The sequence below is a fragment of the Sinohyriopsis cumingii genome, chromosome 11, assembly GCF_028554795.1.
Source record: "Sinohyriopsis cumingii isolate HCF-2022 chromosome 11, ASM2855479v2, whole genome shotgun sequence".
NCBI classification, from domain to species: Eukaryota; Metazoa; Mollusca; class Bivalvia; order Unionida; family Unionidae; genus Sinohyriopsis; species Sinohyriopsis cumingii.
In genome coordinates this window covers 70,253,083-70,280,118 of record NC_142971.1, presented here as the reverse complement: position 1 = coordinate 70,280,118, position 27,036 = coordinate 70,253,083, and the positions used below count along the sequence as shown (strand labels likewise).

The 27,036-nt window shown below is 34.6% G+C and overlaps 1 protein-coding gene across 1 annotated transcript in view; it reads left to right on the top strand.

Annotated features, from left to right (window-relative positions):
• Positions 1 to 24,498, top strand: part of LOC149788670 (uncharacterized) — a 57,907-nt gene extending 33,409 nt beyond the window's left edge. The window contains exons 6-9 of the mRNA XM_089974746.1: positions 4,639 to 5,208; positions 11,109 to 13,341; positions 19,008 to 19,142; positions 22,121 to 24,498. Of these exons, the coding sequence (XP_089830872.1) occupies positions 4,639 to 5,208; positions 11,109 to 11,654 (1,116 nt within the window). The 3' untranslated portion in view covers positions 11,655 to 13,341; positions 19,008 to 19,142; positions 22,121 to 24,498. The remainder of the gene's footprint in view (positions 1 to 4,638; positions 5,209 to 11,108; positions 13,342 to 19,007; positions 19,143 to 22,120) is intronic.
• Positions 24,499 to 27,036: the final 2,538 nt, after the last annotated feature.

The following is a 27,036-nucleotide window of genomic DNA, read 5'->3' as shown; positions in this document are numbered from 1 at the left end:
TTCTTGAGTGCTAATATGGCTTCAGAAACAGCATTTGGTATTTTGGTCCTCCTGGTCACTGTCAATAGTAGATCCTACTTGCTGTTGATTTGATATATAAATTGTCTCTTTTGGTGCCTAGAAAGACCTGGACAATGTCAGCATCAGTCTTACATTCAGCATTGGGGTAGTCCTAAAAAAACATTGTCTCAGTGCTGAATATCATCAATTGAGTTAAAATGGCGTCGTGGAACAGCTTTAGTCCCATCAACATCCTCCTATATTAATCCCTCACAATCACAGTCCTATTGACACAGTAAGCTTTCCTATATGAATCCCTCAAAATCAATCCCGTTGACACAATAAACTTTCCTATATGAATCCCTCAAAATCACAGTCCTGTTGACACAATAAGCTTTCCTATATGAGTCCTTCAAAATCACAGTCCCGTTGACACAATAAACTTTCCTATATGAGTCCTTCAAAATCACAGTCATATTGACACAATACCCATTCCTTTATAAATCCCTCAAAATCACAGTCCCGTTGACACAATAAACTTTCCTATATGAGTCCCTCAAAATCACAGTCCTATTGACACAATAAGCTTTCCTATATGAGTCCTTCAAAATCACAGTCCTATTGACACATTAAGCTTTACTATTCCTGGACATCTCCATTGCTAGATTAAATGTCTTAATCTACTCATAAATACTGATAAGACTAACTTCCCTTCTAAACCTGATTTCACTGGAATGTGATACTTAATTGTTTGAATAGACCTTATTTGTACTTTAGCTACAGTTAGCAAAGGAACATATATATTTTCTGGGCTGCACTGCAACAGAATACAGAGAGCAGCATCAGGTTCAAAAAATATTTTGCCACTAATTATTTAGTTCTCTGACACAGCAAAGTCAGAAGTCCTGTGTACTTTAACCAAACACAATAGTTGATACAGACCAATGACAATTATGGATTATTAGAGACACGGGTAAATTTGGGTGTGCAATAGCCTGATAACAATACGATATCTTTACTGAGCCTCAATACAACAGTGGTTAATCATGACCGTAAAATTGCATTCTGGTAATATTACAATCAAGTTTAGTGCCTTTTGATTTAAAGGTTTCAGGCCATAGATGTAGCAATTTTTTTTTATTTGTCTAAAATTAAAATGTTTATAATTTTGATTTTGCGGTCCAAAGTACTACTGTGATATATCCAGAAATGCATTATAGTGAAGTGCAGTGTAACGTGGGGAGAACTGTATGCGTATGACACATTGAACTACTAGAACACTTTTGTACCAAGTATACATATGACACACTACCACAAGAACTGCAGGACAAATTGGTACATAATTGCCCAAATGATGATGAATCAATGGGAGCAAAAACTTTGTTTATAATCACTTGAACTTTGAACCAAAAGTTTGAGAATAATAATCAAAATAATCAGCAGTTAAACTTCCAAAGACATACATTTACACAGTACAGACAAGCTAGGGGCTATTTAGTAAGTTCCTTTGAAATTAAATGTTTTTTTGTATTGCAGTAGCAGTTAATCACTTGAATAATTTGATTGCTTGGTTTAGTGAGTATAGTAGTTAGCTCAATCCAGATGCATTATTCTAAAAATATTGATGCAGTTTTAGATTTTGTGTGTTAAAAATATTTATCAGACTATGCGCAACTGCAGCTATTACTTAGATATAGCTTGAAGAAGCTTGAATGGATAGGTCTGGTCAGGACAATATAGATTGCTTGAGAACATTTAAATATGTTTGAGCTAAAAATTAAAATTTTTGGCATCATCTGCTGCAGGCATACTAAAGGTTTCTCCATTTCATATACTCAGCCCTGAAACTGGTAGAGGCTACTAATATATGAATCTGTTAATAGAGACTGAAGATGGCTTTTTCATTAGATAAATGACAGAAAAACTAATTGAAAATATTCATAGGTTTAAAGACAATTACTATGGTCAGGCTCAACAAACTCGTAGAGCTGGGGCAAAAAGGATGAACCAATACTTTTGTTGCTAGTGTTATTGTTGATTAGTTGTTTGACTTGGTTTGGCTTGTTTTTTTAGGGCTTAATGCCGTTTTTCAGTACGTGACAGTCTATACATGGTGGTCACTATTTTTGGAGGAGGAATGACCCTGAAAGACCATCAAGCCACATACCCACATTCGCAATTATGACACTGAAAGAGGTGAGACATGTCAGTGATATGTAAAGGTGAGCACCTTAAACTATTTGGGCACATGGGGCCCCAGCTGATTATGTCTCTCCAACACCCAGCATTAGTTGGAAACAAGATTTCACTTTGCTGGTAGATCATTATGGGCTTTACAGCAATTTCAACTCAAGAGAATTTATATATTGCATTCAAGCCTGTGACCCCTGGTTTCCGAGTCCAGAATCTTACTGCTATGCCATCAGTGATGCTCTTGCTGCTGTTGACAATACTCATTTGACTATAATGATGATTGATTTTATGAGTACACTTGGGAAAACAGTATTCCGATATTTTCATTCATTTTGTAAATATATCTTATGATGTAAATATGTTTAACATGCTATATTTCATTGCTATTGTATATTAGTCATGTAACAAGGCTTACAAGTAAGACGTATCGGTCACTGAAAATATATTTTTCATGCAAGAATTTATATAGTCTAAAATTAGACAGAAATAATGGGACATCACTTCAACAAGCATTAATATTTGCTTGGATTTTTCTTCTGATAAAACATGTACTATCTATTTACAAAAACATAAAATAATAACACGGAGTAACAACATCTGAATTCAGATTTAAAGCAATACAAAATTTCACTATGGTTCAAATCAATAGTGGCTTGACTGAGAACAAAGAATACTTAGCATAACAGAAATCACTGAAATAAATTAAAATATGCAGTGGATTCTATGATCTATAACAGGGCTGCACAACCACGTGCTCATGGGTCAGATCCAGCCAGCGAACATGTTCTGTCTGGCCCTCAGGGCAAATTAAAAAATAACACAGAAATCTGTGGGTAGTATTTATATTAAAGAGATTAGTGTTTGCGGCCATTGAGTGGTCTTACAAAATGCAATCTGGTCCTTGGCCAAGAACGGTTGTGTACCTCAGATCTATAAGAACTTGGTATTGCTTACCTTCAGTCAGGTGTAATTTAAATCACTTATGTCCCAAACAAATATTTTAAACGTTATGCTTGCTTCACGAGTCTTTGAAAAACTGACCTCTATTCAAGTTGGTAAATTGAAATACACTGTTTCCTTAATATACTAGTATAACCTTATCACTAAAAGATATGTATAATCGAGAGGGTCTAAAATTAGAAGGGTGCCAATTTAATTTCTAAAATGATAACAGCAGTATATACTTGGAACATGATGCTATTGCTATACCTACTAAGCAGACGTAATATGTACATGAAACAGGAGACATTTTATGATGTCTTACTTGTCCTGCATGAAAAGAGTGATTTTATATCACCATGGGGTTCCCAACAGAAGACTTGTTGTCCCTACTCCTCCAGAAGGGATTTTTATATCCCCATGGGGTTCCCACCAAACGACTTGTTGTCCCTGCACCTCCAGAAGGGATTTTATATTAAAATAGGGTTCCCACCAGAAGACTTGTTGTCCCTACTCCTCCAGAAGGGATTTTTATATCCCAATGGGGTTCCCACCAAAAGACTTGTTGTCCCTACACCTCCAGAAAGGATTTTATATTACCTTAGGGTTCCCACCAGAAGACTTTGCATCATGTATTGTTGGTCCTAAATGGTGTCTTGCTGGTTGTAAATGGTGTCTTGCTGGTTATAAATGGTGTCTTGCTGGTTGTAAATGGTGTCTTGCTGGTTGTAAATGGTGTCTTGTTGATTCCAAATGGACACAGTGCCAGTTTGACACCCAACATGTCCACTGTAGCTAATTTCAAGATCTTGTTGCTGAAGAAGAGTATTGGAGATGGTTTCAACACTTAAACAGTCAAACTAAAACAAATTGTCTTCAATTCGTGGGAAAACATTTTTGGCCATTAGAGTATTTGTCCCTTCATTGGATTCTTGTTATATAAAAGCTACTTTTTAATCACTTCCGGTTGGTCATGGAAATAGCATGAAAATTAAATGATTAATAGCCACTAATATCCCAAATATTTGAAACAAGATACTTTATTTTTGCCACTAGCCAATGATTAATGCCATGAGCATTGTTACTTTTGTATAGGTTTGTTATTGTGATGATTTGCTTGGTAATAATAATAAATATTACAAGAGGTTGAATAAAATTGACTATTTTTGTAATAAAATCCATAAAGATATGTTTCAGAGGCAGTAGACATCCAACAGACATGCTGAAATCTGTTAGTAGTGATCCATTATCTATGGACCCATATCCAACTCCATGGCATGGAATGAACAATCTGAACTCCACAATGCATATACTGTACATGCTATTATTATTATCAGAGCTCAAGGGCTTGCATGTCCTGACCACCTTCTTGTTGATGTTTTGTAGGAAAATTATTACATGCCAAATTATACTTTCATATGAACTGATATTATGACAAAATTAAATATTTTCATCTGTACTGAATATACCCACCAAAACTGAAGATATTTATTTTTATATTTGTAGGAGGAAAATTACTTCCTTGCCCCCTGTATGCTTCGCGAGAAAACACCAGCAGATGTTATCTCCCCTGAGTCACATCCCAGGATCAAGAGTTCCTCAGTCCTGTGCTGCATGTTTACAGGGAAATACTTACCATCGCCTATTTTCCATAGGCTTCTTGCTTCCTGTATAACCCGCTGGCCTATCACCCAAAGGAACGTGGAAAAGCTGATCTTCTGTGGCTGCTGCAGTTTTGATATCGACCATACTCATAGACTGATTCTTTATTTCAGGGAATATGTTATTTTCTCAAGGGTTACAAAAATGAGCAACAAAGAGGAAAATCCTGACCAAGCAGTATGTATCGAAGTTAGGCTGTTCATTGATACCAATCTATCCAAAATAATTGGATGTCTTGGTTCAACCCTGAAGTATGAATGGTACATTCAGTGTCCACAATCTAAGGGAGACAATTTGGAAAAAATGTTCCCAGTGTCAGAACTACAGAAGTGGAAAGAATTACCCTGCTCTTTTCATGACAAAGGTCACATGGTGTCATCAAGTGATGTGCTGACATTCTGGTTCAAGGATCAGGTAACTAAGAAATAAATTATCATACGATGACAAGTTCTTCCCAAAAAATTGTGTTTCTAAAACAGAGACCTGATTTCTTGTGTGTGTGTGATTTGGATTTTTAACGTAGCTTTAACAAATTTTCAGTCATATCGCTACGATGTCTGCAGTGTGACAGTTTATAGTGATGTCTAGCAATTTGGCATCATGTCACAGACATGTAGCATGATGTCCCACCCAGTCACATTATCCTGACACCAGGCCAACCAGTCCTAACACTAACCTCTTAATGCTGAGCACCAAGCGATGCAGTTGTTAGTACCATTTTTTAAAGTCTTTGGTATGACTTGGTGGGGGGATCGAACCCATGACCTCATGCATCAGAGGCAGACGCTCTAACCACTAGGCCACCGGAGCAGTTGGATCAGATTTGGAGCAAGTGTTGCAAAATAAGCTTGTGTAAGTAGTACCTGGTCAGATTTTATCATGATTGAGATTCGTGCATATTAAACATGTAATCGGTTACAAAATTGTCTTTTAAACATCCTGGGCACCACATTTGTTATCTGATCTTGATTAAACTTGAAAAAAATATTCAGGTGGCCACTGACCTGTTTTGTTCTACTTTAATTGCATCAGGGTTTCTCACCATGCACACTGTAATATTTACTTTTACCAGTTTTATTCACCCTGCTGTTTGTAATATTAAATTACATCAATTTTACTCTCCCTGCTCAATGTAATATTGACTTGCATCAGGTTTACTCATTTGTCACTATGTAATATTGAATTGCATCAGTTTTACTTGTCCTGCACTCTGTAATATTCAATTGTTTTAGTTTTACTCATCCTGCTCTATGTAACATTAAACTGCATCAGGTTTATTCATTCGACACTGTGTAATATTGAATTGCATTAGTTTTGCTTGTCTTGCACTCTGTAACATTTAATTTTGTCAGTTTTACTTATATTGAACTGAGTAATATTGAACTGAATCGGGTTTACTCATCCAGTACTATACAATAAGCATCGTTTTTCTCATCCTGCACTATGTAACATTGAATCACATCAATTTTACTTATCCTGAACTATGTAATATTAAAGCAGTCTAAATTTTCATTTGTCCTTCCTCAGGTACTATTCAAGTCCTGATGAGGTTATACTTTCAATATTTAGGCAGAGTTTGATAATATGTGAGATCTCTGTGTGTTCATAAGTTGAGTTCACATGTGATTCTTACCACAATGAAGGTGATATTGTATCTGATTGTGGTCAGACTATTCTTACCACAATGAAGGTCATATTGTACCTGATTGTGGTCAGACTGTTCTTACCACAATGAAGATGATATTGTATCTGATTGTGCAGACTATTCTTACCACAATGAAGATGATATTGTATCTGATTGTGGTCAGACACAATGAAGGTCATATTGTATCTGATTGTGATAAGACTATTCTTACCACAATAAAGATGATATTGTATCTGATTGTGGTCAGACACAATGAAGGTCATATTGTATCCGATTGTGGTCAGACTATTCTTACCACAGTGAAGGTCATATTGTATCTGATTGTGATCAGACTATTCTTACCACAATGAAGGTCATATTGTATCTGATTGTAGTCAGACTATTCTTACCACAATGAAGGTCATATTGTATCTGATTGTGGTCAAACTATTCTTACCACAATGAAGGTCATATTGTATCTGATTGTGGTCAGACTATTCTTACCACAATGAAGGTCATATTGTATCTGATTGTGGTCAGACTATTCTTACCACAATGAAGGTCATATTGTACCTGATTGTGGTCAGACTATTCTTACCACAATGAAGGTCATATTGTACCTGATTGTGGTCAGACTATTCTTACCACAAAGAAGATGATTTTGTATCTGATTGTGATCAGACTATTCTTACCACAATGAAGATGATATTGTATCTGATTGTGGTCAGACACAATGAAGGTCATATTGTATCTGATTGTGATCAGACTATTCTTACCACAATGAAGATAATATTGTATCTGATTGTGGTCAGACACATTGAAGGTCATATTGTATCCAATTGTGGTCAGACTATTCTTACCACAGTGAAGGTCATATTGTATCTGATTGTGATCAGACTATTCTTACCACAATGAAGGTCATATTGTATCTGATTGTGGTCAGACTATTCTTACCACAATGAAGGTCATATTGTACCTGATTGTGGTCAGACTATTCTTACCACAACGAAGGTCATATTGTATCTGATTGTGGTCAGACTATTCTTACCACAATGAAGATGATATTGTATCTGATTGTGGTCAGACTATTCTTACCACAATGAAGATGATATTGTATCTGATTGTGGTCAGACACAATGAAGGTCATATTGTATCTGATTGTGGTCAGACTATTCTTACCACAATGAAGGTCATATTGTATCTGATTGTGATCAGACTTGGATAGCCTTGATCTTGGATGAATTTGATAATGAGTGAGATCATGTATATTAATGAAGTCAATCTGCATGTGATTTATTGAGCTTATCAGTCTGACCACTGTTTTGGATTAAATTTTAATTATATTTGTATATAACAGTAATCTGTTATCGAGTCATTGGATGAGGTTGGTAACAGTCTGGCAACTATTTTGGATCATATTTCAATTATATTTGTTTACGAGTCTTGTGTTATCGAGTCACTGGTTGAAGTTGTCAATTTAGTGTTATTGGTCTATCTGTCTTGTGTTATCAAGTTATTGAGTGAGCTTGTTATTAGTCTAGTGTTATCAGTCTATCTGTCTTGTGTTATCAAGTCATCGAGTTCACTTGTTATCTGTCTTGTGTTTCCATTATATCTTTACTGTGTTGTCAGTTCATTTATTATTTAATTATGTGCTATATATAAGAGATCTGATTTTCTGAGCTTGTGACCTTTGACCCAGGAGACCAAAGTTGGAGAGAGTGTAGGTAAGATGTGATAAACTATGTAGATCATCATGGTCTGAGACAGTTTCTGTAATAAGTGAGATCTAGGTATATTAATGAGGTAATATTGCTTCTCATTGGCTGGGCATTTTACCTCCTTTAATGCATTACTTATCATTTGACTCGATAAAATTTAATTAAATAGGCTTATATCATTTCACTTGAAAACATTTAATTAAATAGACTTATATCATTTGACTTGATTAAATTTAATTAAATAAACTTCTATCATTTGACTTGTTAAAATTTAATTAAATAGGCTTATATCATTTGACTTGATAAAATTTAATTAAATAGCCTTATATCATTTGACTTGTTTAAATTTAATTAAATAGACTTCTATCATTTGACTTGTTAAAATTTAATTAAATAGGCTTATATCATTTGACTTGATAAAATTTAATTAAATAGCCTTATATCATTTCACTTGATAAAATTTAGCTAAATAGGCTTATATCATTTCACTTGATAAAATTTGATTAAATAGCCTCATAACATTTGACTTGTTAAAATTTAATTAAATAGGCTTGTATCATTTGACTTGATACATTTTAATTAAATAAGATTATAACATTTGACTTCATAAAATTTAATTATATATGCTTATATCATTTGACTCGATACAATTTTATTAAAATGCCTTATGTCATTTGACTTTATACATTTTAATTAAATAGTCTTTTATCATTTGACTTGATACAATTTTATTAAATATGTCTCTGTCATTAAGATCATAGATACTTTGGATTGTAATCAAGATCCATACACATTAATTATAGCATTATTTTTTATAACTTGTTTATTTGACCATGGGAAAAGATATTGAAAAGTTGTACAGAGTTGTGTTTTTACAATGCCACATAACTGTTCTTATTGAAATAGTCAGCTGTTATGATACAAAAGCCAGGTTACACTTGGACTTCTAAAGATACGTTTCTACGCAAAATAATTATTATCAGAAGATCAATATAACTTAAGTTCAACTCTTCTAATTTAACCTCATTGCACAACCTGCCTATCACTGCCATCTCACCTCTTTCAGTGTTGGTTTGAGTATCAAACTGCCTATCACTGCCATCTCACCTCTTTCAGTGTTGGTTTGAGTATCAAACTGCCTATCACTGCCATCTCACCTCTTTCAGTGTTGGTTTGAGTATCAAACTGCCTATCACTGCCATCTCACCTCTTTCAGTGTTGGTTTGAGTATAAAACTGCCTATCGCTGCCATCTCACCTCTTTCAGGGTTGGTTTGAGTATCAAACTGCCTATCACTGCCATCTCACCTCTTTCAGTGTTGGTTTGAGTATCGAGCTCAGCCAATGTGGTTATGTGAGAAAGTACCTCCTGTGGGTAGTTTGTTCTTTATTGAATATTCCTGGTTCCTTCCATCACATGTTATACTTGCTGCCATGTATCTTGTGCTGAGAGATGGTATGAAGCCCAAAACAACAACAACAAACTGGAAGACAGCTTTGTATTTAATTTCTAATCAGGTGTCCTGGCAGCAGTCAGATCTCCTTATTTATTGTGCCTATCCTTTTCTAAAATGCAGAACTTTACCATTTCTGTTATTTTTTAATACTGAGTAAATGTTTGCAAAATATTCACTTGGCTTCATTCAATAGGCTACATTCAGTTGGCTTCATTCAATCGGCTACATTCAGTTGGCTTCATTCAATCGACTAGATTCAGTTGGCTACATTCAGTTGGCTACATTCAATCGGCTACATTCAGTTGGCTACATTCTGTTGGCTACATTCAATCGGCTACATTCAATCAGCTACATTCAGTTGGCTTCAATCAGCTGGCTTCATGGCCAGAAGGGCCATGACCTGATTTCTTTTACTTTTAAATGTGATGGGTTTATTGAACCTATACTATGTTATATTGAACTGCATATGTTTTATTCGACCTGCACTATGTTATATTGAACTGCATGCGTTTTATTCAACCTGCACTATGTTATATTGAACTGCATACGTTTTATTCAACCTGCACTATGTTGTATTGAACTGGATCAGTTTTACTGCTCTATGTGCATGTTCGAGTCTCCGGCTCAGCAAATGTAGGTATGTGAAAAAGCTTGTCAGTAGCTGCCATGAGTCAGTGGCTCTTATGGGGTTTCCCTGGGTTCCTCCTGAACCATTTGACATCTATAGCCAATCTTGTGCTGAGAAATGGCATTAAATCCAAAACATCAAAAACAAACTTCCGGGTACTTTTAGTTTCATTTCTAATCAGGTGCACTGGCGTTCAAGTCCGCTTATTTATTGCATGCATTTTTTTAAATAAAAATTTCAGAATTAATCCATTTCTTTTTTTTTTAAATTAAAGAATCGAGTCAACATTTTTACATTTACAGACTGAATATCATGATGGGAAATACAAAATTTGAATCACACAAAATCTAATTTCACAAGAGAAAGAAAAATGAATAGCCTACAGTGATGGTACAGATTTCACAAAGTAGATGTTCAGGTGTGGTTCAAATTTGACAGATTTCATAAGTTCATGCTAAGTCATGATTCAGATTTGACAGATTTCACAAACAGCATAAATATAAGTCATTATTCACATTTGGTCACTTTATTATGTCATAAAACATCCAAGAAAGTATAAAATGTCTCTTTTGCAAATAAATTTCATTCAAGTAAAACAAAGCGGAAACGCTAAAAATTATGTGGAAAGAAAATTGTATGCTATTAAGTTTGCAAAATGTATAATTTTGGACAGTTTATGTTCATGTTATTTTAGTTTCAAGGATGTGTAACATTATCTTTGGAAAAAATTTGGTAGGTTGATGTGTGTGCCCAAAAGCATCGATTTTAAATTAAGAAGAAATGTATAATGTTCATCATCTGGGATTAAAAATATATATACATGTGCGTGTGTATGTGTGCATGCCTCACAATATTAATTTAAAAGTTACCACTCTTATATTACAGGTGAAAAAAGAACCCATCACACAGGACCACATCAACCATTTTCGCCTTGAGATTGCCCTGCGTAACATCTGTGCTGATGCCCTCAGGAAAATTCTGCTCAAACATGTTCCAACAGGGAATACAGACATTTACCAGGCAATTAAAGCCAATAAAACCAATCTAACTAGCAGACGACTGAACAAGGAGCAGTGTAAGGTAGTTTTCCCAGGTCCTCAGGATGTTGGAAAAGTGGAGGATTTTGACATTTCATTGTTGTATACTTTGATCAGAAATGTCAGCTCCATTCAGCCTCCAACAACAGGATGGGGAAACCCAACAACAGACCAACCAGTTAGGGACACAACACTAGAAGCCAATGTGGAGCGGATTCGCTTTTATAGGAATCATATTAGTGGTCATTCTGTTGATGGGAAGTGTGGTCAACAAGATTTTGATGACTACTGGAAAGAGATTGAATTTGTACTTAGTGACATTGAAAATGCACTTGGGAAACAGGGATACAGGGAAGAGTTAGAGAAGTGTAAGAATCAGGCCTTACCATGCTAATGCCTTCCCAAGACATGCAAGGTAACAAGTGACTACATTTTTTATAGGGACTCTCCAAAATAATGAAACATATGCTTGAGTAAACATATGCTCCTACAAAGTAGCCTCTTTTTAATCAAATTGAAACCAACCTACAAATAAACAACTCTGAGACATTAAAGTTAAACAGATAATAGACATTCCAACACAGAAGCCTCACTATTAACAGACATTTAAATTGTCTTCCTGAAAGGTGACAATGGTGCTAGAGACATGATAGGTACCTTCCTGCGAAATGCCTATACTGTTAGAGAGATGATTGTTGTCTTTCTGCAAAGGGAGCATTCTCTCAGATGATAGCATACAAAGTGTCCATGCTTGCAAAGGAATGACTGTTTTCTTCCTACAAAGTGGCATTGGTGTTGGAGGGATGATAATTGCCTTCCTACAAGTGACCATGCTGTTAGTGAGACAACAGTCATCTTGCTTCAAGTGACTGTGTTGTTAGAGAAATAATAGTTACTTCCTACAAAGCGATCTTCCTGTCAGAGAGATCATAGTTGTTGTCCAGGAATGTATCCACACTGATACATTATAATTACCTTTGCACAAGGTGAACATGATGTCAGAGTAATGGTAATGGTTGTAGTCTTCTTCCAAAGTGACCATGCTGTCTGAAAGATGATTGCTGTCTCCCCACAAAGTGAACATGTTCTTAGAGAGACAATTGTTTTAATTCTACAAAGTGACCATTGTGTGAGTGAGATGATTGTTGTCTTTCTACAAAGTGACTATATTGTTAGATGATAGTTACCTTCTACGAAGTTACCACGCTGTCAAGGGGATGATTGTTGTCTTGCTGCAAAGTGACCATTCAGTCAGAGAGATGATAGTTATCTTCCTGCAAAGTGAGCATGCAGTTAGAGAGATGATAGTTGCCTTACTACAAAATGACCATGCTGTGAGAAAATTGTTGTCAACCTACAAAGTGTCCATGTTGTTAGATGATTTTTGTTGGCCTACAAAGTGACTATATTGTTGGAGAGCTGATACATGTAGTTACCTTCCTACAAAGTGACCATGATGTCAGGGAGATGACAAGTTTTCATACAAAGTTACCCTGTTGTCATAAAGATGACAGGTGTTTTCCTACAATTTTACCTTACAGTCAGAGATATGCTGGTTATCTCCTACAAAGTAACTCTTCTGTTGTAGATACAATAAAACAGTGGAGATATTATAAAATGTTAACACTCTCAGTGCCAAGGGAGAGAGTATAGCACTCTTCAAAGTGATGGTGTAACCTACAAAGTGACATGCGATCGGAGATATGATGATATTCTCCAAAAGTATTCCTGCTGTCCTAGATGATAGTATCCTACAAAGCAACATCACTGTCAAAGTGATCTTACTCATCATACATTGTACAGCTTAAAAAGATCCAAACTAATCCTTAGGTTGATGAGATGATAGTCATCATAAAGAGTGGCATTGTTATTTGAGACATAATTGTCAGAATACAGCCTCACCAACACAGACAAGATGGTTGCACCAGAAAATAGCCCCTCTGTTGGAAAGAGGTCCATATGGATAAAAATGATAGTTACGTTACAAAAGGCCAAGAAAGCAGTACCACTGTTAGAAGAAAGCCATCCTGAGAGAGATATGATAGCCATCCTACAAATTTTACCTGATGTTGGGATGAAAGGTAACATTTAAATTAGTGTCAAAATGGTGTTAATGGTATTTGTCCCATAAGTTACTTGGGGTTTTATAAATAGTAACCAACCTTTAAATTAGCTCCTTATTAAGTTTACCTAAAAATGTATGGCAATCCAAATAAGTTATTATAGTATTAGTAAATGTCTGCTTTGCCATTTCTTGTACAATATTTATTTGTGTACTTTAATTCTTAACTATGTTGATCAGGAAATTTTGACTTTATTTCTACAAGATAATATAACTTTTCACTTACTAAACATTCCTTCATTTATGAAAAAGTTTAATCCAAAAATAACTGACTTTAATGGATCAGCTGTGTATACAAATTTAATTGTACAGCATATTACCCAAATTACATTATTTTTACTTGATTGAGGTTAATAATAATATTTAAACAGTGTTGAATTGGTCATTTGAAATGAGGTGCTGAATGATTATGCACCTCTTAAGGAAGGAAAAGACCTTGAGAGCAGTAGTAACAAGAATGTCTCAATTAGAGATAATTGTGCCTTCCTGGCAGGGATCAGCATAACCAGCTCAAGGTAAGATCTGTAACAATTAGTGATATTAGTGGGATCCACCTCCATGTTTAGAAGGAAGAGCAGAATCACATTATGCTTTATCAGAGGTGAGTTCATCTTCAAGTTACTAATCGCCCGACCTGACGTAGGTAACTGGGCACCTCTCAGCTACCAGCTGACGGGTTACAAGCACCAGTTACAACAACACTGACTAACTGGACACTGTATTTTAAATGTCTTTCTGAGCAATTAGGTTAATATCCCATCCCTCCCAGGTTTTATATTACATTTGATTAAGCGCCTGTGGTGAACTAAGTTTGCTGTTTTCTCCCCCATGACTATCAGCTCCTTCTAAGTATGAGGATTAGTCTCTTTTCTAGAAAGGCATTTTGAAGTGCTCTCTTGATCAGATCTTCTGCTGCTCCCACCCAGCAATAAATCAGGAGATTTTTGCATAAATATGCATGGAGCCATGAGTCCTCTGGGGAGCAGAAGGTGGTAGTTTCCTCCTTTAGTACTGCATCAATCTCTCTGTATCCAGCGATCAGGTGCATTTCCAGGCACAGACCCTCTGGCCTTCACCAGTGAACTCTCCACAAAGTACAGATATTGGCTGCAACCTGGGTTCATCTCCCAGCGAAAGCTTTAGAGACTTATAGTTTAAAGCTCATACCCTAGTGATGATAGCCTGTCATTCTGATCGCTTAAATACAACTTATGTTGTCTCATCCTTTGCATAGCATCTCAGGATTTGAAAGCATCTGAGAGACCTGCATCATGTTTTTTTGGCTGCAAGATGTGGGTCCAAAATTGACTACCTTGATTAATCTTTGGGACCTAATCATGTTTTGCAAGCAGTGTCTATCTCAATAGGCTCACCAGCAGAGCCAGTTCAGTGTTCTCTCCTGTCCATATTTTAGTAAGATGAGGTGGCTGTAGGGGCCATAGGATGAAGTCTTTGGGCTCCTATCCCTTCCATAAGGAGGGAATTATTTGGCCTTAGGTTATTGCAGCCACTCCTACACTGCCTTGACTTCCCATTATCCCCATAGGTGTCCTGCTTTCCCTCTTTACAGATACTTGCTTGGGCATCATCGATGATGCTTGGGTCAATTTTACATTAAATGAGAGTTACTGATGTTTTATCAAGGAATATCCTTTTCAGTAAGGGACCCCATTGCTTTTCACCATTCCAAACTAGATTAGCTACCAGACAAGATTTATACCCTCCTGAAAAAGGGTGTAAACAAGAGGCAGAAAACGATCAATCCCTGTGTTTCTACTCCATAATTTTATCAAGAAAGATCCAAAGTTTTGACTAATGCTTGTTCTTTTTCTCATGAAGAGAATGCCTGCCTGAAGAATGGCACAAAATTAAGATGGGAGTGTGTCAGATCTGTACAGCACATGTATTATGATCACCTTATACAACATGTCAGTAGAAGTGTACTTCAGTTGTCAAGGAGGTACACATGGTCTGTCTTTTTATGTTAAGGTCTGAAACATTCTCTAGTGTCTCAGAATCAGCAGTATTCCAGACAAAATGAATATAATTGAAGACAACCTGTTGAGTTGGAGCCAAGTGGCCTTCATGGAATGTTCTCCGCACCAGTCGATCATGGAGGCACCTTTTGAATTGCATGGTAGATCAATAGTGCACATGTTTTCAATGAGGCTGAATAGTAAGTTCACTCTGTATGTCCCTCTAGTTCCAGATTAGACAGGACGGGTATTGGATGTTTTAACTGTAAAGTTGGTTTGTCTGTATGCTTACGCCTTCCCTCCTTTAAAAAATAATTAGGTGGACCTTTGATAGATGAGCCCAAATGATTACAACATTAGAGAGACCTTTTGTCACAACACAGGTGGCCTCTTCTACATAGCTGCCCATATATACTACACCTTCACACAAGACTCCTCTCAAATGATTGATCCAACAAAACCAGATTTTGAGGAAGGTTTTCCATATAATAGCTCAGTCATGGCAGCAATCGGCTCCCAAATTTTATAATACAAAGTGGTCATTCTTCTGTAATTGATATTGTAGAAACCAAATTAATCTTGGCTGCCACCTGTAAATGCAGTAAAGGTTTTTCATCAATCCTTTTTGAGGAAAGAGTATGCATTGTTTCAACTATTAAGAACTCAAGGGTAGCCATTTCTAACGCCCAAGTTCTTTGAATTCCACCACTGAGTGAGACCCTTACCTTTCTGATCTAGTCCAGCATTGTTGGCTTCATAGACAGGAGGTCTTGCTTATTAATGCCAGATGGAACTTTTCATGTTTATCTATTCTGCCATCATGGGTTTCTGAAGAAGAATCATGTGCCTTCATTAGCTCCAGATCTTACTGTGATTTAAGTCTCAGTCATGTCTGTGTAGGGGTTGATCCAGATATGGTCCTTGGTCAAGTTAGTCATTTAGGTTTTATTTGGCTCCTTCTAAAGTGTGAGTGAAGGGTCAGAATCATATCTTTAGCCCTCTCAAGCAATCCTCTGATATTGGGTGGCTGCCATTTCTATTCAAATTGTCCTCACACCAAGACAAAAACCATTCTTTCATTTTTTTTAAAAAAACAATGAGGATAGGACATTTGTTGAATGTTGGACCTTCGTGAACCACTTCTTACTCCTCCTTACATCCTTCTTTCACTGGTATTTGGCACAAAGGTTTAAAGGAGTATATTTGTTGGATGAAATCATGAAATCAGAATTTATGACAGAAAAGGCATCTTCCAGCTTGCAATAATAAACACTTGATTCGTAAGACTAAGTGCATTGTTGAGGACATCAGCCTCTCGCTAACTGGTAAATTCAGCAGTAGCAGGTTTTACACTACTGCTAACAAAATCTAGTTTTCTGGGCAGTAACATTTATTTTAATTATGTAATACTATCATCTTGATACTGCAAATATTTCCTCCTCCCCTCCTGCTCTGACGTCTTGTTGTCTTGGTCCAAGTTTACAAGTTTACAAGAGTTTGATATTCATGATGTTGGTTTTGACAAAGGAATCCAACTGGAATTATTTTCTTTACAATTATGGGCCTCCAATTTCTGTCTGGAGTAGGGAATGCAGGGTTTCACTGGGGACATAGTGACAAGAGAAAATAAAACAATGCAGTAGTAACAGGTAAGTATTGCATAATTAAAATTAGTTTACCCTCCGAAAAAGTTATTTCAAGCTGACATTAGAGGAAACCTGCAAGCAATACATGACAGTCACTTTTTTGGTGGCTTTGACTTCCATGGCTGCATCATTGTTGTCACAAGTCTGATAAGGTTTTCCCGGGCCTGGATGAAATGTTTGAAAGCTTTACCCAGAATGAGCTGGCAGTAAGACTGAATTTACCCTTTGGACAAATGAACTTGTCCAGAAAAAATGGCAGTATAGTATTGCAATGCAAGAACATTGTATTAGTATTATAAAATATATGGAGCATTGTTGAAATTGCATTATATTTATTTTTACAAATAAACTAAATATTCTATAGCCTTTTAACAGTTCTTGCATTTTAAAATTGTTGTGCAAATAATTAAAGTTATAAAGAGGATACATATTGTAATAGATGTTGATTGATGTAGATGACACAAAAGGAAGGATTTGAATATATTGCCAGAGATTAAACAAATAGATATGCCAAAGGATTCAATTCCTGTCCTATGTAAAAAATAATGCAAACTTTACATGGAAATGAGAATGGTTTTACAGTGACTAATTTATTTACACATCTGAATGATTTGAGAAGACCTTTATCCATGTAATTTGCCAAATATCAGTAGTAGTGGATTTGGGAATGGGTATCAGAGCTGATGCATCTGCCCAGTCTCCCAATGATAGAAAAATTGCTGGAATTTTTTATAGAGTAAGTTTTCGCTAGCAAGAAGGTTAAAATGACTGGTATTTTACTTCATTTGTTAAATATTTTCCAAAGCACTTGTTAGAATCTCGTTAACTTGGAATTTATCAATCTGAACCAATGAAAATTAGTGCACAGAAAACTCTGCGGTAAAGGTTTGGTTAAAGTTTCTTTGTTTGCCCATATTTTCTAACCTGTGAATTAATTTTGGCATTCTTGAGATGAATTATTATGAAACTAGGACAGTTCCGTCATTAGTGTGCATGACATTGGGGTCAAGATCAGTCATACAAAAAATTAATATTTTGGTTGAATTATATCCATTTGCTTGTATTTGTTAAACGCCATAACAGATTTTCTTCATAATTTGAAAGAAATATTACAACAAATTATTTTCACATATGTGGTATCACTATTTCTTCTATGCCAGTAGCTTCTCGTGGGTCGGTGGTTCTTTCCGGGGTTTTCCGGGTTCTTCCTCCACCATTAATACTGGCCGCCATGTATAGCCTATCGTGCTGAAAAATGGCATTAAACCCCACAACAACAACAACAACAACTATTTCTTCTATATTCTAATGTTTAGCTTGAATTGCAAGATATTGTATGCTATGAGATAACGGAATTCTTATGTGACATACTGAACAATATAATTTCATATTAAAAATATGTAATCATTTCAAATGACTTCAAATTGTAGATAGAGAACTGAGTGTCATCATATACACTTACCAAACTCTTTTCTTTAATCTTGTTACCATAACAATAAAGATCATTTAGCATCAGAATGTTGATACATGTTTGTATTATTTTCAGTGTATTTATATTGAAAGATGACCAGAATGTTGACACATGTTTGTATTATTTTCAGTGTATTTATATTGAAAGATGGCCAGAATGTTGATACATGTTTGTATTATTTTCAGTGTATTTATATTGAAAGATGACCAGAATGTTGATACATGTTTGTATTATTTTCAGTGTATTTATATTGAAAGATGGCCAGAATGTTGATACATGTTTGTATTATTTTCAGTGTATTTATATTGAAAGATGACCAGAATGTTGATACATGTTCGTATTATTTTCAGTGTATTTATATTGAAAGATGGCCAGAATGTTGATACATGTTTGTATTATTTTCAGTGTATTTATATTGAAAGATGACCAGAATGTTGATACATGTTTGTATTATTTTCATTGTATTTATATTGAAAGATGGCCAGAATGTTGATACATGTTTGTATTATTTTCATTGTATTTATATTGAAAGATGGCTTGAACCTGCAAAGTTAATGGACACTCTGAAGTCCCCAGCACTGATGAAATGTTCATTCATAATGCCCTGCTGTTATTGACAGTTGTCACAGATCCAGGACAAGTGAACAAACTTGACACAAAATGATTTGTGAGTAAATTAATTTTATATTATATACAGTAGGACACATTATCGAAATGCTCATGCATTTTCAATAACCAATGAATTTTCACTAAAATTCCAGGATTTGCGATTTTTGTTCCCACCTTAAGATAAGCTTATTATTTTAATGTCAATCACACTGTCTGTCTGTTACCAATCTGGTGAATGCACATTACCCTAAGTTGTTCACCATCTTGAGTTACCAGACTCTGTGACAGGCTTGCACTTGTGGAAAGGATGAAGGCAATTGATTTTGAGGTAAAACAAAACAATCAGGGCCACTGACACTGAAGGAAGAAAAATGATTTCTATACAATAATTACAGTTCTCCATCATTAACATATACCAAACTTTGTGGATGGTTTGCAACTTTGGCATGTTTGGGCCTCATCAATATTGGGATTTAATGATTAAGACATAAAATGACATGAGAATAATGGTGTCCGCACAAGAACCTCAGTTGCCGACCATCAACAGTGGCCCAACTGTGTGTGATGGCATGCACTTACGGTAAGTAAGAGCCCTATATAATGCATGATTCAAAGGTTGAAGTCAAATTATCTAAAAAAATAATATTTTTCTACAAGATCTGTTTTTTGTGGATGCCTTGCACTTTGGGTGAGAAAAAAGTCCTATTAATTTTGAAATCAATATGTTGAAGGTCAAGGTCACTTATGGAAAGAAAGAAATTTAGCTTAATCAAATTAACTAGAGACTTATAACATATGCGGTTATAAAGCATTGCAGATAGTGTAGGGTGAGGAAGTATCCTATCATTTCTGGGTCCAAAGGTCAAGGTCATCATAGTGAAAGAAAAACATTGGTTTTCCTTCAATAACACTTCTCATATATCACATACATGACCAAACTCTGAAGTTGACTTATGCTTAATGTACAAAAGAATGATTTGGGAGTGAAACAGACGAAGTCAATAGTTACTGTGACTAAATCTAAACATCTGGTTTTGGCACAGTTACATTAGTTCTTTCATATTTTTTTATTATTTGTAATTAACGTTTATATTTCTTTAAAATGTTTTATCTTCTGAAAGTTTTGTCATATTCATTAAATGTGTATCTATTTGTACTTAATGATTATTTAAAAAGGTTTATCTTCCAAACATTTTGTCTAATTCATTATTTTTGTGTGTGTGAGGTTAATGATTATGTTTATTTGAAAGGGTTGATCTTCTGAAAGGTTTTCCCTATTTATTTGAAAGGTATGATCTTCTGAAAGGTTTTTCCTATTCATTTTGACATTTATTAACTTTTACCATAGGTTGCTTCATATAGCCACTGTTGTGCCAAGGTAAACAACACGCTCTTGCCCTTCTTATAACCAGTATTGTGCCAAGGTATAATTAAGACCATTACACCCCATTATAGCTAATGTTGTGCCAAGGCGCCATTTAAAAAAAAAAAAACTACTCCTTTCAATATAACCAGAGTTGTGTTGAGATGCCATAAAACACTATTACACACCATATAACCAATATTGTGCCTTGGTGCCATAAAACACTATTACATTAATATAGCATTATTGTGCCAAGCTGCCATAAAACACATTCATAGTCACTATTGTGCCAAGGTGCCATAAAACACTATTACACTCCACAGAGTCACTGTTGTACCAAGCTGATTTAAAAGACTATTAAATTCCATATAGCCACTGTTGTGCTGATGTGCAATAAAGTACTATTTAACTTCATATATCCACTGTTGTGCTGAGGAGACCTGAACACTATTACACTGGCATATATTAGTTTTTGGTTTTATAGAAATACTACACACTTTTGCATTGAGTCACTGAAATGCTTAAAAACTTGGTTATTCCAGCTTACCTACTAAATGTTGGATTCATTTTATATGAACACATTATCTGAGTAGCTCCTTTTGTTTCAAAAGTACAGTGTATTGATAACAACTGACTCCTGCACTTTATCTAGAATTAAACAAAATTAATCTGCATGGCACACTTATGCGTAATAAAATGAAATCCCCAATTAATGCACCCTTCTACTGTGCCAAGGTGCCATAAAACACCGTTACACTCCATATGGCCACTGTTTTGCCAAGGTGTCATAAAATGCTATTACATTCCATATAGCCACTGTTGTGCTGAGGTGTCTTAAAACACTAGCATACTCCATACAGCCAATATGGTACCAAGGTGTCATACAATATTAGTACACACCGTATATCCAGTATTGGGTCAAGGTGCCATAAAACATTACACTTCATATAGTCACCATTGTGCCAAGGTTTCATAAAACACTGTTACAGTCCATGTAGCCAATATTGTCCCAATGTGACTCAAAACACTGTTATACTCCATACAGCCAATATTGTACCAAGGTGTCATAAAATATTAGTACATTCCATATATCCAGTATTGTACCAATATGACTCAAAACACTATTATACTCCATACAGCCAATATTGTCCCAATATGACTCAAAACACTATTATACTCCATACAGCCAATATTGCACCAAGTGTTATAAAATATTAGTACACGCCATATAGCTTATATTGTGCCAAGGTGCCAGTTTGAAGATAAGGATTAGTCTGATAATCCAAAAGCTACCGTTGGCTGAAAACTTGTTAAAGAATTATTAACGAGCATCCTAGAGTTTATAGATCTTTTAATTTACTGGACACCTGTTAAAAATTATTAATTAGCATCATTTAGAATTTACAGAGATAATAGAGCTATAATGCAAGTAAAATGTTTTTGTTTTGTATGTTTGCATTTTCAGTGAATCATTCCAAATTATGATAAATAAGGAATTATTGTGTCTTGACAAGAAATATCACATTCCATAATAACTTTCAATATGCAAAAGTTATACATGTATGTCTGGTCTTAAGATGAATTATTATATATTTTCACTAAATGAATTGAATGAAAAAAATCAAATCTTTTCAAATAACAAATAAAGATATTAATACTCAACTCTTTTGCAGACATTGTCAAATGCCAGATGTTGGAATGTGTCGGTGAAACAAGCCTTTACCAGAAACAGCATATTTGGAAGCTGATCGAGGACGTATTCATAATATTTCTGCATAAATTCTGTATCATATCTAGTCATTGAACTGTACTCTACATCATGTGGCAGGAATGGAAGAATCATTTATACTAGTTTAGATAAAATCCAGTGAAGCAGTCACAAATGGACCTTGCATTTCCACTGAGTTAGTGAAACAGCATAAGTCAGACTTTTGTTTCTACTGAGTTAGTGAACCTGTGCAATGGACGTTGTGTTTTGACTGAGCCAGTGAATCAGTCACAGATGGACATTTCACATTAATCTAAACAATTGTCATCAAATAAACTGTCTATAAACAGATGAATGAAAATAAGTAATAAACAATATCATACACCCAGCAATATCATGTACATGTATCTAGAATACAGATATAAATGGATACAAGAACATTGGAAACAAATTGTTTTAACTTTCATTCAGAATGAATTTGTACAGTATGAACCATAGTTATCATGTAATACAATTTAGTACTAATGATGTCACACATGCTTCAGGAATATTGTTTGAGAACTACATAAATGTATCTCTTGAGTTTAACTGACTTACCATTTCTAAACGTCCGTAAACAAAATGCAGTGTACCATTTTAAGTTAAACTGACATGTACCATTTTTAAAAGTCTACAAAACATGCAATATACCATCAGATCTCTTGAGTTTAACTGACATGTAATAATTGTAGATGTCAATAGAAAAAATGGCAGGTACATTCTAATCTTTTTTTAACTGAGTCAGGAAAAGGAATGGTAATAAGTATAGTTAAATCTGTTTTAAGTAGCCACCATTTTGATAAACATAAACTGGCCTTAAAACACATGTGATCTCATAGTGGAGGTATTTCTACCAAACTGGCCTTTTAATACAGTTAATCTCAGAGTGGAGGTACAACTAACAAGACTGGTGTTTTAACACAGGTGATTTCTGACTACCAAACTGACTTTTTGCACCAGTGATCTCTGAGTAGAGGTTATACATTATAAACTTTGTTTTGAAACACATATTTTACATTAGATATTGTATTATTTATTAGTAGTGGTAGTGGTGCTTTATTCTTGTTACTATATCCTTAATCAATGTATTATTAACTAATCAAACTGCCCACCCTAGGACTGGAGTTATTAAAGAAAGTTTCAACATATAAATAAAAAAGTCAAAAGTCAAAGCAAAAGAAGGAAAATTGGGATGCATGAGGTTACAAGAAAGCTTGAAGATAACTATCATGACTCTGTGGTCTTAAGTAACATAAAAAGGTGAGAAGCAACAAGCTTTGTACAATTCAACAAATAATTTCTTTTCCAGGGATACAAAGTAAAACTGTAAACATCTTTTGGTTTTGTGAATTAAATCCCAAATAGTCTTCGAATTGCTAACACAAGTCCTAATGAATCTGAAAAAAATTAGTGGTATTTCTAATAATCTCGAATGCTGAAGGTGTTGATATGTGCCTGTAGTGGCCGCAGTGTCTAATGTATTAAAGTACCAAAGGCCTGAACTCAAATGTTGTGCCAAAAGTCTTTGGGTGAATCACAATTATACTATCCAAGAAGTCCTTGTTTGAATTCACTATAATTCCATGTTAATGGTATTGTCCAAGAATATTACTACAGAGCACTATATTATAATTCCAGAGAATAATAAATAATTTCTAATATGTAATCTGTACTCACAGAGAAATCAGACCTGCCAACCCTTACGATTTTGTTGCAAGTCCTACGAAAATTGCCCTTAAAATACAGACTTACTGCATAAAAGCAAATTCTGCGGAAAAATGATCTTTGCCAAAAATTCTGGATATTTTCTTTATCCATGTTTGATTTGGATCCAGGTTTCATCTTAGAGTTAGTGAAATTGATCAGGGAACCAGACTAACTTTATAGCAATTCCTCAAATGCTTTAAAATGCACCTATTTGTTCATGCGAAGTGTCGGCATGATCAAACTGTTGATTATTAAATATTTTTTAAAAATGGTGTCTAGCAAGAGATGCATCTTTAAGACAAAAGGGAAAATAAGCCTCTTGAAAATATTAATAATCAACAGAGAAGAACAAAAATAATCAAATTATTGTGAATAAAAGATGGAAGGGACACAGTTACGTTTATTGGAAATCATGTGCCAATTTGAGCATAACTCGTGGCAGGAGATATGATTGCCATCGTCATGTGAAATGGAAAAAGAATTTCCAAGAATTACGTTATGTTGAGACACAGCAACAAGCCGTTGAGTTGCATAGGGTTTGAAACTAAAGTTTGTGCAACTGTTCTTGTGGCAAATAAAGTCTATGCATATTTTACAGACTTTTCAGTTTAACATCATGTTTATCGTTGCTGCATGTTTCGAATACCCAATTTTAATTTCGTTTTCCAGCTTTACAGTAGCAATTAATGATATTTTGTTACACTTTAGTGAAAAGTGGTCAGACTTATGGAAAAAAGTCAACTGCCTTACTGAGACAAAAACTCGTCAGGGTTGGCAGGTCTGGAAAAATATGAAGTGTTTGTATTAGTTATTTACAGAATTGAACAAAAATCAATGATTCTGGTCAGGTAAGTAATGAACCTGATTTTGGACAAGATCAGCTACAAAATACAATTTTATATAAGCAAGAACATATAATTAATATAAAAACTAACAAACAATGCAACTTAGCTAAACATAATAATACTAATTTCTATTTAAGTATTAAACAAATTGGGATGCCATGAGTATGGAATTCGCAACCTCTTGTTTGGCAAATGGGAGGCATAAAAGGTTTAAACATAAAAAACCAAATAAACTAATTGGGATAAGCTGGTTTAAAAGAAAGCTTGAACAAACTTTTTTAAACAAGATTAAAAATACAATAAAAGTAATCGGGATACCATAAGTTTGGAACTCATGACCTCCTGTTTGGAACAGGACACATAAAAAGAAAACCAAATGTGGGTGTTCATATACTAGATTTATAGTCTTATAATTTCCAGGACTGTTTTCAAATCTACATTTTGCAGGCGATTGGCAATATTGTTTTTTTATTATTAAGGTACTTCACCATATACAGTTGTCATTCACAAAACTTGGTGAAAAAGTGTTTGTTTTCTATCAAGCTGTCCTTTCTATTCTGTAATTGTATATTATAGGACATTTTTACTTGGATATACAGTAATTGTTTATTTTAGGACATTTTTACTTGGATATACGATAATTGTATATTATAAGATATGTTTACTTGTATGTACAGTCAGCGTCTATTATAGGACAATTTTGCTTGGAGGTACAGTCATGTAGGACATCTTTGCTAGGGTGTACAGTAATTGCATATTATAGGACATTTTTGCTTGGATATACAGTATGTGTATATTATAGGACATTTTCCTTTGCTGTACTATTGTGGTATATTATAGGACATTTTCCTCGGATATATTGTTACTGTATATTATTGGATATTTTTACTTGTATGTACAGTAATTATTTGTCATATGATATTTGTGATTCATTGTACAGTAAATGTATATTATAAAACAGTTTTGCTTGCATGTACAGTAATTGTATATTATATGACCTTTTCCTTGGATCTACTGTAGTTGTATATTACAGGACACTTTTGCTTGGATATATTGTTACTCAGTATTATTGGATATCTCTACCTGGATGTACAGTAATTACTATAGGATATTTGTGCTTCAATATACAGTAAATGCATATCATAAGAATTCTCTCTTGGAGGTAGAGTAATTGTATATTATAGGACAATTTTGCATGGATGTACTGTAATTGTATATTATAGGACATTTTTACTTGGATGTACTGTAATTTATATTATAGGACATTTTTACTTGTATGTACAGTAATCATATGTTATGGGACATTTTGCTTTGGTGTACAGTAAATATATTTTATAGGACATTTCTGCTTTGATGTACAGCCATCTATTGGATTTCATGAGTTGCCTCCCTTAATATGTTATGCCATATAACAAATATCATATAACAGCGGTGCATTGTACATCAGCCAAAAATGGTGGAGGCAGTTGACTTTAAAAGGATACTTTATACATTTAACATTAACTGACCCGAAGCACATGAATATCCGCTAGATACAACAAGGTGTATATAGGATTACTACATTGGGATCATGGCTAATGAAGATGTGCATTTTGCAAATGCAAACAACTTCACCTTACACATGTCACTCTCTCAGACATACATTTATATGTAGAGTGTCCCCTTAATAGATAACTTCCATTGAGGAAATACTGGGGGTGGGGTGAATAGGAATGATCATTGAGACCATACAACCAATAGGTAAAGAAGCCCATAGTGCATTGTGAACTGTATTCATTTATCTTGTAAATATCTTCATATTTTGTTGTATTGTAACATTGCAAATAATTTAAATGTGCCATGTTTGTAAATATTATGATGTTTAATATCGTTATATTTTTTACTGTTTTTGATAATATAATATTTTATTGTATTATGACATTACTATTACTATAAATTATTTGGTGCAGAAAAACAATGGACCATTTAAGTTAATTTCCTCTGAAACATACAGTTGAATATATGCAGCAGGTGGAATTTGGCATTAAAGTCCCACACTTTGCCATATTAGATACAGTATTAGAAAATTATCATATCAGATACAGTATTACAACATTGGCATATTAGGACAGTTCCCAATCCATGCCTAGTTATTTTTAATTTAAATATGAATAACTGGGAGATGGACTAGTCTGGTTCCCATCGTTACAACTGGTTACATGTGCATTCCAGAGTATTCATTGTAAGTAAATGCATACCAGTATCCATGATATTTTCCTTATTCTTCATTGAGCTGGATATAGGTGTATTA